This window comes from Oxyura jamaicensis, chromosome 1, assembly GCF_011077185.1.
Source record: "Oxyura jamaicensis isolate SHBP4307 breed ruddy duck chromosome 1, BPBGC_Ojam_1.0, whole genome shotgun sequence".
NCBI lineage: Eukaryota > Metazoa > Chordata > Aves > Anseriformes > Anatidae > Oxyura > Oxyura jamaicensis.
The window spans coordinates 124,274,892-124,291,976 of record NC_048893.1 but is presented as its reverse complement, the minus strand read 5'-3'; the positions used below and the strand labels follow the sequence as shown (position 1 = coordinate 124,291,976).

The 17,085-nt window shown below is 40.4% G+C and overlaps 1 protein-coding gene across 5 annotated transcripts in view; it reads right to left on the bottom strand.

Moving 5' to 3' along the window:
* The window catches only part of SCML2 (Scm polycomb group protein like 2), a 69,270-nt gene that overhangs the window by 30,650 nt on the left and 21,535 nt on the right, over positions 1 to 17,085 (bottom strand). For 4 of the 5 annotated variants that reach the window (XM_035324143.1, XM_035323980.1, XM_035324224.1 and 1 more), the window contains 3 exons: positions 11,131 to 11,365; positions 6,971 to 7,059; positions 5,356 to 5,599 (listed from right to left, as the gene is read on the bottom strand). In XM_035324143.1, the coding sequence (XP_035180034.1) occupies positions 5,356 to 5,599; positions 6,971 to 7,059; positions 11,131 to 11,365 (568 nt within the window). Of the gene's footprint in view, positions 1 to 5,355; positions 5,600 to 6,970; positions 7,060 to 11,130; positions 11,366 to 12,802; positions 14,301 to 17,085 lie in introns of those variants that run through there. The other variant, XM_035324299.1, reaches the window with a different exon arrangement.

Sequence of the window (17,085 nt, the reverse complement as noted above, 5' to 3'; positions counted from 1 at the left end):
GTCTTCTACTTCAATCATAAGCCTCAGATACAAGCAGCTACATTGCAATACAAAAATATTCTTAGGCACAGTAACAGCTCTCTGTTAGCCAACTGAGTAAAATAAAAATCACAATCTAAGGCAGTTAAATAGAAAAGCATAATATGTTTGGCCCAGAAAAAGAGTTGATATAAAAACATCCAAAAGATATCAAAGTTTAATAAGCCTTTTTAAAACGTATCAAAGGCAGAAGTTACGCGGACCCAAGAGATGATCAAATTTCAGAACAAGCAATCACAGACGGTAATAGTAAAGCAACAAGATTAAATGTTCCTTTTGCATTCATATTCCCTCCAAGGAAGCTCACGTTAGTTCCCATATCAGAACCGCTGTTCACAGGGATTTCAAACAAGTTCACGACATGAAGTACCTAGAGCAGAGGTCAGAAATCAGAGACAAAACAAACAGTAGTGGGTTGGCAGGACAGACTGCCCTTAGGATTATTAAGGGAAAAAGATGAAACGTGCAAGCTACTGATGGTGCTGTGTAAGTTGGTCCCTAAAATTGCTTCAAATCCAAAGATTTAAGGTACCTAAAATGTTAAAATGATGCTAACACTCCAGTCAGGAAGGCATGGACAGGACACCTGATATGTGTACTGGGCAAGATGCTAAAAACTATTGTTTTAGCCATAGAACAGAGGTAGTGAACACAAAGATAAATACAATGTGTTGGGGGAGAACCAAACATAGCTTTTGTAGAGTAGAAGTCACGTCTCATAAACCCATCATAACTTCTTTTTAAGGAGTCAACATACAAGCAGACGATTGAAAGTCAGCAGATGCAGTCTGAGAACTTGCACTTGACAAGATCTCACACCACAGACTTAAAAAAAAAAAAAAAAAAAACAAAACACACAAAACAACAACAACAAAAAAAGCCTTAAGAACTGTTGAGTAACAGTGGATATGAGAGAAGGTCCTTATCATCCTTCTAAAGAAATTGTTAGAAAATACCAAGCAGTGTCCAGGAATAAATGGACACTTCCACAATCAGGAGGACTCTAGAGAAATCCTGATGAAATCTCTGCTTGGGCTTGTGCTATTTGATCCATATATGATCTAGAACAAGAACAAAGCAAGAGACGGCAACAAATGTTAAACAATTACTTGAGTCGGTAAAGGAAGATCTTGCAAACTGAGCAGTTGCTCAGCAAGTGAATAAATAAAAGATGAAATTCAGTGTCAAGCAATTCAAAATGATCTAGCTTTTGTGACCAATGAAGCATCACAAAAGGGTCATCTTGGAATTAAATATTTCCACGACAGTATTAATCCATTGCTCAGCAGCAGTCCAAGATCCCAAATACAAATTTATGAATAAGAGGAATAGAAAACAAAAGAGAAACCGGAACAATGCCACCAAGTCTTAGATACCTTGTGTACTTCTGGTTCCAGTGGCTCAAAAATGACAGAGCTCAAATGGAAATTGTACAGAATAACAAAGGCGATCAGTGGAATTAAACTGATCACACAACAATGTAAAACAGAACAGGATTTTACAAGTTTGTAATAGAGATAGGTGTGGGAAGATGATAAACCATGGTGGATATGAAGAAAGCTGTTAGGGAATGGCCATTTACTGACTCTTCCTGTACAAGTACTGGAAGCCCAGGAAGCTGTTTCAGTCCAAGAACTAGAGGGCAAAAGATGAAACTACCAGCAAGGAAAAAGGTATCTCCTCTTCCACAGAACTCCCTGCTACAAGATGCGTTAGGAACTAGAAGATCACATCTCCAAAACATAATTGAACAGAAACAACCAAACTCTTCCAGGAGGTACTCAGCATAAATTCTTTGGGGCTTGGGCAGTGCTGGGCTGTAGAGTGCCAGATACTAGGAACACATCTGCAAACCTCTCTCCCGCGTGCTTTTGCTTTTCTTCAGACATCTGCTTTCAGCCACTGCTGGAAAAAGCCTGCTAGAGCAGGTCCTTCACATTCATCCAGCACAGATATTATCATGCCAACTTTTTTCACCAGCCATAGTTCACGCTGATGTTCCTGTGTGACGAGTCATCTGTAAAAGCACTTAAGTGCCCAAGAGACTTGGGGAAAACAAGCTACTGCATCCTTAAAATATTAACCTTGGGCCAGCAGGTCAACCCAACATCAAGCACTGCTGTCAAACCACACATTACGTAAATTACTGCTATCCTAGATATTTCTAAGCAATCTGGCTACAAAATTAGCTAAGTACAGCTTTTGCTAGCATAAACATTAAACAACTACATTTCATCCCACTAAGCACATGCCCTGACACCCAGCCAGGTCCAACCAAGTCACTTTTGCTGAACCAAAGACAAAGCATCAGCACGAAGATTAAGGACTGAATATTAAAAAGCTGTTTTCGACAATTGTTTGTACCTACCTTCTTCGTTTTATCTTCTATTGATCATGTCTTAGTTCTAAAACCAATGCGAGTTACAGAACGCAAGGCTGAAGAGACCACATATCCTGTTTTGAATAAATTCACCAATATCTAAGAAGGCTGTGTTCAAACTGTTCTTAAAAACAACCCATGACAGAGGTCCTACATTCTCTCCGGGCATCCTAAATGGCTAAGAGAGTAAACAGCTGCAATAAAATATTCTCTAATTTTCAGATCATCTCCCTCCTCCTGCAGTTTCTGTCTTGCTAAGTGCTAAATCAGACCCTAAACATGGCAGGAAATTGTTGTCGTAGGTATGGATGAAACCTAAAGCATCATTTATCATTTTCATACTTAGATTACAGGATATTGTTTTTGCTTGGTGACTAAAATTTGTTTTGTTTTCAGTCCTTCACTAGTGATTTACCACATTTAAATGCCTTCAGGAAAGAAGTAGTTATAAAAAACCTAGAATATTTCGCATAATACCAACTCTGAAATCTAAGCCACACTCAGTCAATTTTTTTTTTCACTTCCTACTGTGGCAATTCAAGACAGAAATACTAAACTAATCTGCAGGAAAAAAAGTCTGGGCTAGAATGATACCATAATATTTCGAGTGAATTCCTACACTGTGTTATCTGTCATACTTTCTTCCATAACAGGAGTAGTCAATGTTAATGTGACTTAATGAAGAATCCTGACAACATTATCAAATTTCTGAATTGAAATGACTTGATTACACTCTCCTTGAAGCTATTATTTACATTTTAATAAAGGACTATCATTACAGTACTTTAATGGCTCAAAAGCAATCAAATAACAGTGAAATTTGTAACCTGAGAGCAAAAAATATTTCATCTAGCTACGTAAACTTGACAAATGCACAACTGAAAAATAAGCACATGAAGCAAAATTTGAAGAAGAAACTCCTCATGCTCTGAATGGGGGAAAAAAGGATCACACAAAGTTTTAATAAAACTGCAGTTAACATTGGAGACACTTTTAGTAGTGCAAACAACAAAATCCTTAGCCTTCTCCTTCCTGCTCCCCACTTCTATCACGTCTCTAAAATTGTCCAATTTTGACTGAACTTCTGCAGGAACCTTGCCTTGGGTCTTACCAACGCTTAAAGTGTCACTGTTTTTCATAAAAAGGGAATAGAATCCAGAAAGTTACATGGCTAGGTAATTTCAGCCTCCACCAAATCTGAACACACTCAGGAACTGTGTTTATTTTAATACCCAAACAACTGGAATATTTAATCAAATTTACTAACTAATTGTTATACAACTCTTTGATCTCTATCAAACACTAATCAGTCAAGAAGAATGTTGTACATGCTATCTCAAAACACTGCTGGGTTTCCAGCACTGAAACTGGAGTAGACTAAACAATTTCATAACGCTTCTTTCCAAAAGATACAACTGGAGTCAGCAAACTAAACAGTCATAAAAATATCTTCTAAAAAATTTACATCACTTATTTACACAGCCCCTTTCCTATAAAGCCATTTTATTTCTCCAAAGTTGACAGAATTAACTTACCATAATAACACACCTCATTCAGGACTTCTCGAGACAAAGTCAACCTTCTGAAGAAGCTGAGCCGTGCACTTCACAGATTGGGAACACAGACACAACAGGCTGTAGTCAATTTGGGACCCACTCTAGCATTTTGATCGAATATAGACTGTCCTCAACTCACTTTCCCATGCCTTCTCACTGCAGATTTCTACCTGCACATCTTGGATCTGTCTGTACAGCTCCACACACCATTGCTCCCTCGCTTAAATCTGCTGCTATGGACTAGAGTAGTTACTGTGACCCAGTAACTGTGGACAGTATTACAGAGAGGCAGGTGAGAACAAGGACACAGAGGAATCAAACAGCTGAGAAAGGGACTCTGAACTGATCTCAGCTAGATCTTCCGTATGGTTCTTGACCAGTTAGCAAGGGACTGAGAAAAATAACAAGGAGGAAGAAAGCAGCGGAAGAAAGCAGAATGGCTGATTTCTTCTCTTCTTAGTTCTATTCCTTTGGTACCTGCTGTGGGAGCTCTGTGGTACCAGTTTGCTTGTTCCTTACCTAGCACCAGCTATGAAAGCCCTCACTATCAGAACAGCTCTTGTCAACAATATTGAAGCGTTTAACTAAAATATGGTTCCCCTCTTTAAAAACCTCTCTTTCATTCAAATCAGAAGAGAGCAAGGGTAGAAGAGCCCAAATAGTTTGGCAGAAAAACCCTGCATTACAGAAATGCGACAGAACAGGAGAGGGATTACATTCAGGGTATTTCTCTTTACTCAATTTCTGACTTTCTAGGGTAGGCGGCTGTAGATTATAAAACGAGGTGGCCATTACTTAACAGAACTCCATAACCATTAAGTACAAATATCCATAAAGGTACAAGGATGATAAAGCATTCAGAATAGGCAGCTTCAAGGCAGATTTTTGTGAGTGTGAAGCAAAAACCTCCAAAATACATAGTTTAAACCTTCCATCTTCACAGAAGCAAAGTTGCCGTAATATTATTTTCTTTAAAGGACTATTTTACTTTATTTTCATAGCAGTTAGCTTAATATAAAGTGCTGCTGCAGAGAATACATCGGTATCATTAAACAGGAGCATTTATCTATAATACTAACAGCAAAACTAGTTTGGGTCCAAGGTTTTTCACAAGCACACAAAAAATCAAGATTATCACAAGCCCTTCAACAGTAGAATATTAAATAAAATGTTTCCAGAGTTACTACAAACAGACAAACCTGTTTTCCAGAAACTATCCTATTAGCTTTAAAATACATAAAGAAAATTCAACAATATTTCATCCTCATCAACTGCTCGCAAATCAAATATCCAGTCTTATCTGCATACAGCCAGCTGGTTTTTAAAATTCTGCTGTAATTGAGGGGAAAAACAATTAAGCAATATTATTAGTCATCTTACCATTGTTCCCTGGTGGTTGTAATGCATCTCCTGTCAAGCTACACCATCCAACTGGGAAAATATCTCGAGAATCACATCTGCACCAATAGTCAAACGCTCCTCTCCAGCCATCAAACGTAACAAAAACTTCATCTCCTTTCACATCTCCAATGGTTGCTGGGCAAATCAAGTATGGATTCTTTCTATCTATAGCTTCAAGTTTCATTCCAACTTTAAAGCAGTTTGTCACAGGTTTTGGTGGTTCCTACAAAAGTAAGATTGGTAGAACATTCGTGTTTGTATGTCCCCCTTAAAAATAAAAAACAGAAAACCTCTATTTTTCTTCAACATTTGTATTTCTTATACTCACTACTCTCAAGAAGTTATAATAGACATTCAAAGAAACTTACTGATGCTTCACATTTGCTTTTTCCCTTCTGTGTTATAAAAATCTAGATTCTATTCCCACAAACGCAGTTGGGATAATTAGCAAAATTCCCCATGACAGTAAGGCTGCGCTGGAAGTATTTCCATAAGCAATAGGTTGCACCCAATACATTATGCCTCAGCAGCAAGACAGCAAAGACACTACCATGAAATCATTACATGCTAATAAGGAAGAGGAGGTTTGCAGAGAAGGGGCATTTCTGGGGACTGATAACTGTCTGGTAAAAGCTTCACATCTCAATTAGTCCATGAAAAATTCATTAGCACTGGACGTTATTTATAGGCCCCTGTTAACTAAGCCTGCCTTAGACCAATTCCAAATGGACAAAAGAGCAACAAAGTCAACGTGACCAGCAAAAGCGTACCCCCACTGCCGAGCTTGTGACCCAAGGGAACCCAAACTACCACCTCAACCTGAGGAACCTCATTCTCCAAAAATGATCTCAGACATGCTGATAGGCCAGCACAGGAAGTATGATTCATCATCACACTCCCCCAAATTACAATAAGTTAACATGTAAACAATGTGGCTGCAGGCTTGAAACCAGCCCCTTGATTTACTGACATACTTCTAAATGTCATTCTCAGTATCAGAAATTAAGACATTCAATGTGACAGCATCAACAAAATCACTCTAATATTACTATTGTTTTCATAAATTATTTTTCATGTTTCACAGTAGTTTACTCAAGTCATGTTCAAGAACTAGCAGTTTTCTCAACCATCAACTACTTTCTGATTACATTTTAAATGATGAGTAATGTGCCCAGTGAAAACACTTAACAAAACCTTTCTAAGCACTACTTTTTTCTGATGGTTCTTGTTCTCCACTAAAAATTTTTTTTTTACTCCTGTGCACAATCACTACGTGAACGTGATGCTGTTAAGAAATGTGAGACGGCGCATCGTATCTTAAATCCATGACACAGAAAACGAGCTAACAATTTTTCTGAACAACACAACATACTTTAGAAGTCTCAGCTCAGGAAAAGAGATGCCATCCAATGGGCCGATCACTTCCTGTCTGGTTTTGTACCCTGACAATCCACTTCAAAGTAGTTTTATATAATATTCTGGCCTTCCTGTGCTGCAGACAACAGGCACTATCTCGGTATCCTCACTAAAAAAAAAAATGCAACCATGGACCAATTGATGGAAACTTGTTTACTAGCGGCCCTTTTCCTCTTACCTTCTTGAAGAACGCTGCGGGTGCCATTTCGGCTCCATTTAGAGTTCTTAAGAGAAACATCGGCCAAGAAGATGCATTCATCTGGAATCCTAAGTAAGAAATAAATTACTTGCATATAATATCCCTCCCTTCAGTATGTAAAATGCAATGGGAAGAAAAGGATGTAAAATTGGCTTTACTAATGCCTAATTCCCTGTGTTTTGGACTTCAACAAAATAAAAGTAATCAAGAAGGAACCCACAGGGCAGGTGTTGGTACAGAAGGCTGCACAGTACGTTGCCATTTTCAGCACTTGTTGATTTGTGACTTTACAATTAAATGTGTAAGACCTAGCAACATTCATGTTCTAGCACAGGAGATTACCAGGTCACCCCACATAGTCCCTGGCTCAGTGGAACTTCCTTGGTACAGAAATGTACCTAGTTTACATTTCAGGGCCACTTCTCACTCTCAGCTTCCTCAGCTCCAGCTTCTCTTATTTACTGGAGAGAGACCCTCTAATTTTTTGAAGCTGTTTTAATTCTTTCACCAGACCACAGACAAGAAAAAGACCGATTCGTTTCTCCTCTTCCACCCCCAAAATAAATAAATAGAAATTATTCAACACCTAACAGGGAAGAACAAACATATAATGACTTTAATAAAAGCATATACCATATAGAAAAACAAACTGGAAGATATTTCTACTTCAATATCCTTCATTAAACAAGTGAGTAAAAAGCACAAACAGTAATCACATTTGTTCAGCTGAACTACCTTATTCAAGGAGAACAAAGGTTTAGCTGAAAACAGTCTCATTCCTGAGAACCTTCCCTCAGGATCTACTTTCTGGTTAAAGAAACAAAACAAAAAATATCCCCTTTGCCTTCTGTGTTTTCCAAATGAATGCTTCGAAGTAATGCATAAGGTAACAAACACAGTGGACATTTTTTCTACATATTCAGTATCCTGCATATCTGGCACAGTTTTACAGGAAAATTGATGTGCTAGTGAGAATTGGACATTTCTCCACAAAGCAAACATTACCAAAATCTGCCAGGAACTGAGGAGCTTCCTCACAACCAAATCTTGAAGATTCTGTTGGAAAAAAACGTTCCTAGAAAGGTGGAATGTATTTGCAATTCTGGATCAGTTAAATCATTACATCATCTAAAATTGGACTGCATGGATTATATAGTTTAGCAGTTCTTGAACTTGCAGCTTTAAGCTGTTTTCAGATGAATAAACAGTTTACGTGTTGGAACTACCTATGCAACACATAATGTTACTAAATTAATACAAAGCTCACACTTGAGAAATGGCCTCATAATTTGAGGACTGCTGAGCTGATTATCACTCCTGGTTTGATACCAGACCTTTATGCAATCTAAACACGTGCGATTTCTGAAATGCAATATTCCTCACCAGCTAGCACAGAAAAGATACATACACAAAGACAGAGGAACGACAACTAAACAACAGTTTCAATTAGCTTCCCTTGGCCTGTAAGTTGTCCTGGTAAAAAGCATACAAAATGTTATCTTCATCGTAATTTGTTGAGAACATTAAGCTCTCAAAACCATAAAAGCTCCCCTTTGAAAAACAGAAGCTGGGACAAGAACGCTTTTCTACACTAATCATGTTCTCAAAAACCGTAGGTAACATGTATAATTAAACCTATGTAAAAATCAGGTAGGAGGGGCTATTTTAACTTGTGATTAGGAGATAAACAGAACATTAGTATCCAGAAGGTTCCCTACTACTCAGGGAAGAAGAAAAAAATAAAAATCGGTTGCTTAAATGTCTAACAGGAGGTAATTATACACCCAATTAGCTCCCAGCTTTGCCCAGGAACAGGATGCTGTAAAGCTGCCAAGAAGGCTTTTTCAAAAATTTATCTAGGTATGCCAGAATGCTTGATTGCTGGAATTCAGCCTATCTCTAAAAAAATCGAAGACAGGAGGGACAAAATAATGGCACTTGCATTCTCTTCTGAATAACAGCAATTGTTCTGAAGGCAAGTAAGCTTACATTTCTGGATGCAGGGAAACATCTGCTTGTTTAGTGCTGCACTGCAAGCAGCCCGACTGAACAGGACTAAGAAAGAGTATCCAGAGAGAAGGCATCGATCCTTCTACTGATGATCATGGAAAGTTTCTCTTTGTAATGGATTGACTGTCCCCATTATACATAACCCTGAGTTGTTTTATTCATCACCCTAGTTTAGAAGCATGTTTAAAAAAAGCACTGTGATCCTAGACTGAAGCCGTATTCTTAATGCCATACATACACGTAAGAACAGACATACTCTTCTCTATTACTACCCTCCTTCATACTGGTATGAGTGGACTCGTTCTACAAGGTTGTATCAAGAACTTCAGAGAGGCTAAACGGAGTTACTTCGCAAAAAAAAACAAACAACAGAATATTCCCCCCCAATCTCAAAATTTCCAATGTTTTCATTCAAAATCTCTACATCCATATGAAAGAAATAAAAAACAAACCCTTTGGGGCTGAGACTCTTATCTATCTCAACTAATACTTTTGCAGACTGGCACCAAAGCTGCATTGCTTTCCTTGTGTTTCTAAAGCAGCACAACAGCACAAAAATCTACCCTCTTAATCTACATGAAGCATCTTCATGGTTACGTGAACTGCTGCTATATCTGTTTGCCTGTTTACGAGCAAATCAAGTTTCACACTGTGATGAAATTACACCTTTCGCTTCACCTTTCCAGCAGAAGATCCAAAAGCTGTTAACAAGTACGGTTGACTGGTTCCTTGAGAGGCCACTAAGAGAAAGCATACCAATCTTCTTCACTGCTCCTCTGCCTTGTCACATGTCACAGTTAGAAGACACCAAAGCCAGAACCGTAAGACAGGAAGACAACAATAACCAATTCTTGGCTACAGCTCATTTTTTACATTAAGAACATTGTTTCTTGCATCTTTTAAACGTTACAAGACATAGCAGAATAAAAGGAGTGTTGCTGTTCTGTTTTGGTTTGGTTTTATGGGGAGGGAATTAAAATAAGTGTTGGTTATTAGTTTTCCTTCCTTTCAAAAGCTGAACTATTTTCAGACCAACATGAAAAATATTTTTTTAAAAAAGAATTTTTAGATATAACAAACATGGTGCAAGAATGTTTGTAGATTAATCACAGCAGAGAAAAGTGATACCACATTTACATGACCCACAGCAGTTAACCAGTTAACTTTGAGTATTCATTTTATAGCAAGGAATTCCTTTGTACAGTTCCACGTTTAATAAACTTTCACTGTAAGTTTTGACTAAGCCCAAGCACCATTTCTCAGTTTGGGGAGACGTGCTGTGGTCCATATTGCTCATGGAAGGCAAAAGAAATTCTGCAGACTACTTCTAAGCACAGGATAGCCGCATCCTGTGTGTTGAGTGTTTGTCATGCTCACAAACTACTCATGACGAAGTGATCCAACCCACGTGGGTCAATTTGAGTAGCTGAGATTGGCATGTAATAAGCTTGTAGCTTGCTAGAGCTCTGGAGTGCCTTTTTTCTGCCTCTGAGCAGAATGCTGCAATGCTGCAGTTAACCCACCCAGTGCCACCTTTCCCAGATCAAACAATTTGCTCAGAGTGCCTGAGAAAACATCCCAGTTGTCCTGAACTGTATGCACCTTCTGCAGCCCAACTGAGCATTTCACATTCTGGTTAACAGAGAGCGCCTTCTAGTGGGCCACCAGAAGAGGAAACGAGTCAGCCTTCTCCAGGACTCTCACTTCTTAGGAAAGTCTACTAAAAGGAGCACGGACAACACCTAGGAAGAAAACGTTACATACTCAGGTAGGGTGTGTGCCAGGGAACATTTTTAGAATGGGCACATGACTGTGTATCTCATTATTACAAAAGCTGTCAGGCACTACCATTTAACACTAAGGACCTCCATTAAAAACAAAAAGCAAACAACAACAACAAAAAAAAACAGCAATTATTCTGCTCATTCTTATGTCAAAAGAATCCAAAAACCAAAAAAAAAAATCATCACATTTCACTTACCCTGAATTAGCTTGCTCACCTCTCCTTTCCAGTTGAATAATGGTTTGATGAAATGTTAGTACCACTGAATTTGCCAAGAGAAAAAGCTGAAATCAACTACATAAAAGCGTTACTCCATACATATGAGTACCGAAGCTTTATTTCTTACCGAGTGGAGGCTGGAGCATGCCCCCTTTCTTTTCGCAGGTCCCAATGGGCTGTATGTCCGAGGAATCCACAAGCCTCCAAAAATCGTTTTTGTTGTCACTTCCATCAAGCCGCAACCTCAGCCTGGCACCAGTGATTCCAATTACTGTGGCTATACAAACCGAGGTAACGTTGCGAGGATCGTGGGCTTCCAGTTTCATACCAACTTTGAAATCATTCGTAGGTGGACTTCTGGACTACAGTAAGAGACAAAAGACTTTTTCTTATTTACTTTAGCATCGCTGAATTCACTAGCTAGGTCACTATACAGCTTTCATTCACCCAAACATGTCATATGACTGATAAACATCAAGAAGCTTTTCAACTTTTGAGCGTTCAGCAGCAAATCAGAGAAGAAACGTGGATAACCTCCCAACAGCACCCTCTCAGACACTTGATGTTTCTGCTTCATAAACACGACTGACTTTTAAAAAGATCAGCACTGCCAGGAAGGGTAGCAAGGGAATCCTGAATACAAAGATGGGGGACTAATACTTCAAGTGAATGGAAAGCAAGGACCTCAAGAAACATGACAAGCAACCCTTGAAAAAAAGAGAGAGAGAGAACAAAACCCAACAAACAAGAATAACAATTTCTTTTGAACTGAAAACTAGTAATTCTCATTTTAGTAATGTTTTGGAAATTCAAACGAAATTTGGACCCTAGAGCACTAAACACTACAAAAGCTTAAGTCAAGAGTTTAAGAGTTTCTGCATCAAAAAAAGCTTATAATGCAAAGAAAGACAGAAAAAGGAATTAATGTTAACTGCAGTTTACAGAAAAAGGAAGCAGACAGTCCTAAAGACACACAGAACTTCTGTGCTGAGATGTGAACTGCAGCTTGTGCTGATTCACAGAGAACTGAATACATTCATACAAACACACAACGAAATGCCAATTCAATTAGCAGACATGAGATTTTGCAAAGATAATGGCACAGGGAAAAGAAATGCGATGAATGCAACTTGGTCTTTGAGCTGATCTTTATGTCACAGCTAAAGGTTAAAAAGAGGAGGAGAGTATTTTTTACTGAGCTGTTACAAGGAAAGAGAAAAGCTCACGTAACAATACAGTACTGCCAGAGACTGACTGGATCTCAGTCTGATTACTTGCCTACTGGAGTAATGTAGGCAATAAGATCATCTAATGATGATCCAAAACTTGCATCAACGCTAACTGGGATTGCATGATTCACCTACTCTTGTAGAAAGATTACTCCCAAACCTCACTGTTCTCTTTAGCCATCTCCTCCCTTCTAGCCTGAAAATATTCATGGAAATTTTAGCCAACATTATATTTTACCATAATTTTTCTCTTTGAACATAGTGACAAAATCTACAGTGTATTTCCAGAGGACAGCCTGATCCTTTTGCAGTAATCTTTCATCAAGTTAAGCAAGCCGAGCACTGAGGTTTATTGTAGGAGATGACAACTACTCCCCTGTCATCCTGGAAGACCTTTTCTGCACCTCCTCCAGGACAAAGCTGCCCCTGCCTGGACACAGACACCAAAAACCACAGGCAGCCTTCCACGTGCCATTTGGACCCAGTAACTATCCAATACAGACTGACATAACCTGAATCCTAACATGGGAGGCAGGTAGCAGGATCACAAACACAGGCATTCACGCTCACCAGATTCCTATGCCTCCTCCCCTGCCCATCTGGGCAGGTCAGGTAGAGCTGGGATCCACAGTAAGCATGCAGGGTGCACCTCTATGTCTGGGCTGAAGAAACTTGCCACCTGAACAAGCATTAGCAGTATTTTGTCTCCACCACATTCCATTTTTTAAAACATATCTTGCTCTACCTTTGCCACGCTGTGCAGGTGCAGTGTTCCAAACAGACCCAGATAACGGGAGGAGCCCTGGAGGAGCCAGAGCCCCCAAAAAAACACAGCAAAAGACAAGCAATATTCAGTGAGAGCTAAGGGGAGCATCTGCCAATGCTGCGTTTAGCCAGCAGGCTGTCTGAAAGGGGAGCCTGAGCATATTAAATTTAAAGGGCAATTCAATTTCAGGATATTGCTTGTCAAGCTGTTATTTTCTACAGCCATGAAAGGCAACTGAAATTGAAAATTTAGGGACTTCGTTTATTTGTTTGTAGGAAAGGTGAGCTTGTTTAAATAGTAACAACTCAAGGCACTGCACTAAAAAGGTGGCTCCTCCATACCCGTTCTTTGCAGCAAAATAATAAAACCAACTAGATTAAGAGCCTTGATTTAACCTCCGTTCAAACCAAAAGGAACTGAGCTTTTATATTTTAAATTTTCAACTGCTTGAAAAAAAAGTTACAGGGTGAGAGAAAAGGATGTGGAATGATTCAAAATTGTAGGTAGTAATTAAAAACAACCGAGAGCAACAGATAAAATACATTCTGAATTGAGATAAAGGCTCTAATCAATTCCCATTAGCGTTGTCTATGCCTGTATCTTAATTTATGGTAGAGACTTTAATCTACTGCTCCCCAGGTCATTTTTAATTACTACAAAATCTAAACTTTGTAAAATTCCCACAAGTCGCAATTTTTGGATATAATTGTCAAATTAAACTTCTCTCTACTTGCTTTTTGGCTGGCCAAAACAGCGTCTTTCTTTCATTACACAGAGTGAAAATGACATGTACAATTCATGGGTAACCCAATACAAGACAAATTAGTCCTACACAAAGCTCAAGCACTTTAGTTTCTAAAATATGCAAACATTAATTAGTGAGAGGAGCTAGCACTGCAATAATTAACATTGCATATCACTTTCTACTTAAAGGTCAACCTCCAGAAGAAACAAAGTCTGCATATGTAAATTGTTTTGAAATTTGCTAAGCACAGACATTAAAGCTCTTCTTTCCAACCCATACACTGCTTAAGCACTCCAAGCCACTCAGATTTATTTATCTCAGTGCACGTTACGTAAACACCTTTATTTAAGATGTTGTACTGTTGTTCCGTTCAGACCCCTTGAGCATTAGGAGCAAAGGGAAAGATACAAGAAAGACACAAAGAAAGGCTCCTGAACAGTTTTCTGCCCTAGCTACGTATCTCAAGAGCATACATATGCTCTGGTCATCATGGTCCACGGTCTGTGAATATGGCCCTCAGATACACTGCTGCTCTCTGCCTCTACCCATGCAGGGTTTGGGGTCTGTGCCCTTAGAGGGTACCCACTATGCAAAACACATGCTGCAGAATAAATTTCTGAAGATAATAAATTTTAGGTGCTCCAGCCAAAAAGAGCTATGGACATTGCTATTCTTAGCCCTCTCTCATTGAAAGCAGTATGAGAGGGGCATTTACCCTCATCTCCTGAACTGAAAGTGGGGATCCAAGATCTAGCGTGAGGAAACTCTACCACACCACCTGCCTTCCCCTCTCCCTATTCTCCATTCCTCCAAGCGACTTCACATACACTGTGTGATGTTCCTCTCCTCTCCTCGGATTATCCGTTCATGTTGCTTTTTGTTTGGTCCTAGAAAATACCTTTTTGAACAGATCCAATCAAACTACAGATGCCCAAGTTCTACCAACCTGAACTTCCCGATCCCCTCAGCATCTATCTGCCCAGTACAGCGAAGGTTGAAACTCATCTTAGGTAATTCTATGCGGCTGCTCAGATACTCCTGAACTAGGGACCATACTGGACCGCAGCTCCCCCTACAGAGATAAAAATCCCTGCAGAGGCTGACAGTCTCCAGAAGGCTAAACTGAAGGTCATGAGCTGTAGTGGGCTTACATGGCAAGGTTCTGGTAGCGGGGGGCTACAGGGGTGGCCTCTGTGAGAAGAGCCCAGCAGCTGCCCCATGTCAGAGCAGAGCCAGCTCCAAAGGGACCCAACGTGGCTCAGAGCTGAGCCAATAAGCGATGTTGTTTGTGCCTCTGTGAGAGCTGATTTCAGAAAGGGGAAAATAAACTACTGTGCAACAGCAGCTGGGACAGACGTTTAGATGTAGAGCTTAGTGATATGGTTTAGTGGAGGACTTGTTAGCGTTAGGGCAGAGGTTGGACTCGGTGACCTTAGAGGTCTCTTCCAACCTAGATGATTCTGTGATTCTGTGAGTGAGAAGGGGACTGACTGCAGCCCCCAAGTTGAGTGCAGCAGGAGGGCAGGAGGTGCTCCAGGCAGGCAGCAGCAGTTCCCCTGCGGGCTGTGGAGAGGCCCCTGGTGGAGCAGGCTGTCCCCCTGCAGCCCATGGGTCCCACACGGAGCAGATCTCCACGCTGCAGCCCGTGGAGGAGCCCCCGGTGGAGCAGGTGGATGTGGCCTGGAGGAGGCTGCGGCCCATGGAGAGCCCCCGCAGGAGCAGGCCCCGGGCCGGAGCTGCAGCCCATGGAGAGGAGCCCACGCAGGAGCAGGGGTCTGGGGGGAGCTGCTGCCCGTGGGGGACCCGTGCTGGAGCAGTTTGCTCCTGGGGGATGGACCCCGTGGTATGGAGCCATGTGGGAACAGTTCTTGAGGAGCTGCTGCCTGTGGGCAGCCCCCACAGGCTCAGCTGGGGAAGGACGGCATCCGTGGGAGGGACCCCACGGGGAGCAGGGGCAGGGAGGGACCGTGAGGGAGCGGCGGAGACGAAGTCTCAGGGACTGACCACAGCCCCCATTGCCTATTCCCCTGCACTGTTCAGGGTGGATGGGGGAAAGTTTTTAGTTTCTTTCTCAGTTCTCTAGCTTGTTAGTAATAGGCAATAAATTTCTCTCATCTTCCTACATCAAGTCTGTTTTGCCCATCACAGTAATTTGAGTGATCTCCCTGTCCATATCTCAACCCACAAGCCCTTTGCATCATATTTTCTCCCCCTTTTTCTTTGAAGAGGGGAATTGAGAGAGTAGTTGTGGTGGAGCTCAGCTGCCCAGCTGGGTAAAACCACACTAGCTCACACAAGATGGTAAACTGCATCTGCAAATATATATGAAACCATAGGACAAGGAGGGGAATCAAACTTGCAAAGCACAATGTAAACACCACCCTAAACACCCTTTGTACACACTCCTTAAAATCTCTTACTGAATGACGAACAATACTGAATTCTGATAACCTGAGACTGTAGTTAATGCATGCATACACTTCAGTAAACTCGATCTTTTAAATTCCTATCTTTGATACATTTAACCTTAGCCACTCTCCATATTTTGCCTAGCAGAATTACCACTTCAGCAACTATAACTCTACACTAAGTTCAGGGGCAAATAGTTTTCTTCATTATAAATCTAGTATTTCCTTTGTATTCCATCACAGAATCACAGAATGGTTTGGGTTGGAAGGGACCTTACAGACCATCTAATTCCAACCTCCCTACCATGAGCAGGGACACCTCCCACCAGACCAGGCTGCCCAAAGCCCCATCCAGCCTGGCCTTGAACACCTCCAGGGATGGGGCATCTACAGCTTCTCTGGGCAACCTCTCCCAGTGTCTCAAAACCCTCAGAGTAAAGAATTTCTTCCTTAAATCTATCCACTTTCATATTAGAACCACTGCCCCTTCTCCTGTTGTTATAGGCCCTGGTAAAAAGTCCTTCCCCTTGATTTTTTTTTTTTTTTTTTAAGTATTTTTTAAGCTCCATTATCTATTACACCCTGCTCTGAAAGAGCCAAAATGCAACATATTTGAGAGATCCAGAAAAGAAGTGGTGACTAAGTTCTCCTCCACACATGTATTTCGTACATCTTGTAGCTTTTCAGAATTGAAAGAACTCTTACAAAAATGGGGCTAGATAAAGACTCCTCTGATTATCAGCCAAATTTTAATTCTCACAGTAAACCTCCAAGATTACTTAAAAAAATAGATGATATTTTTGAACTCTGATAAGACTATCTGTTTTCATTAACTAGTCTTCTTTTGAAGAAAAATAGTCCAAAGCTACAACTTTAATGAAACCCTCAAAGTTTGGCTTAAGGCAGAAACCAAGAATGGAAAATCTCAGCCTCT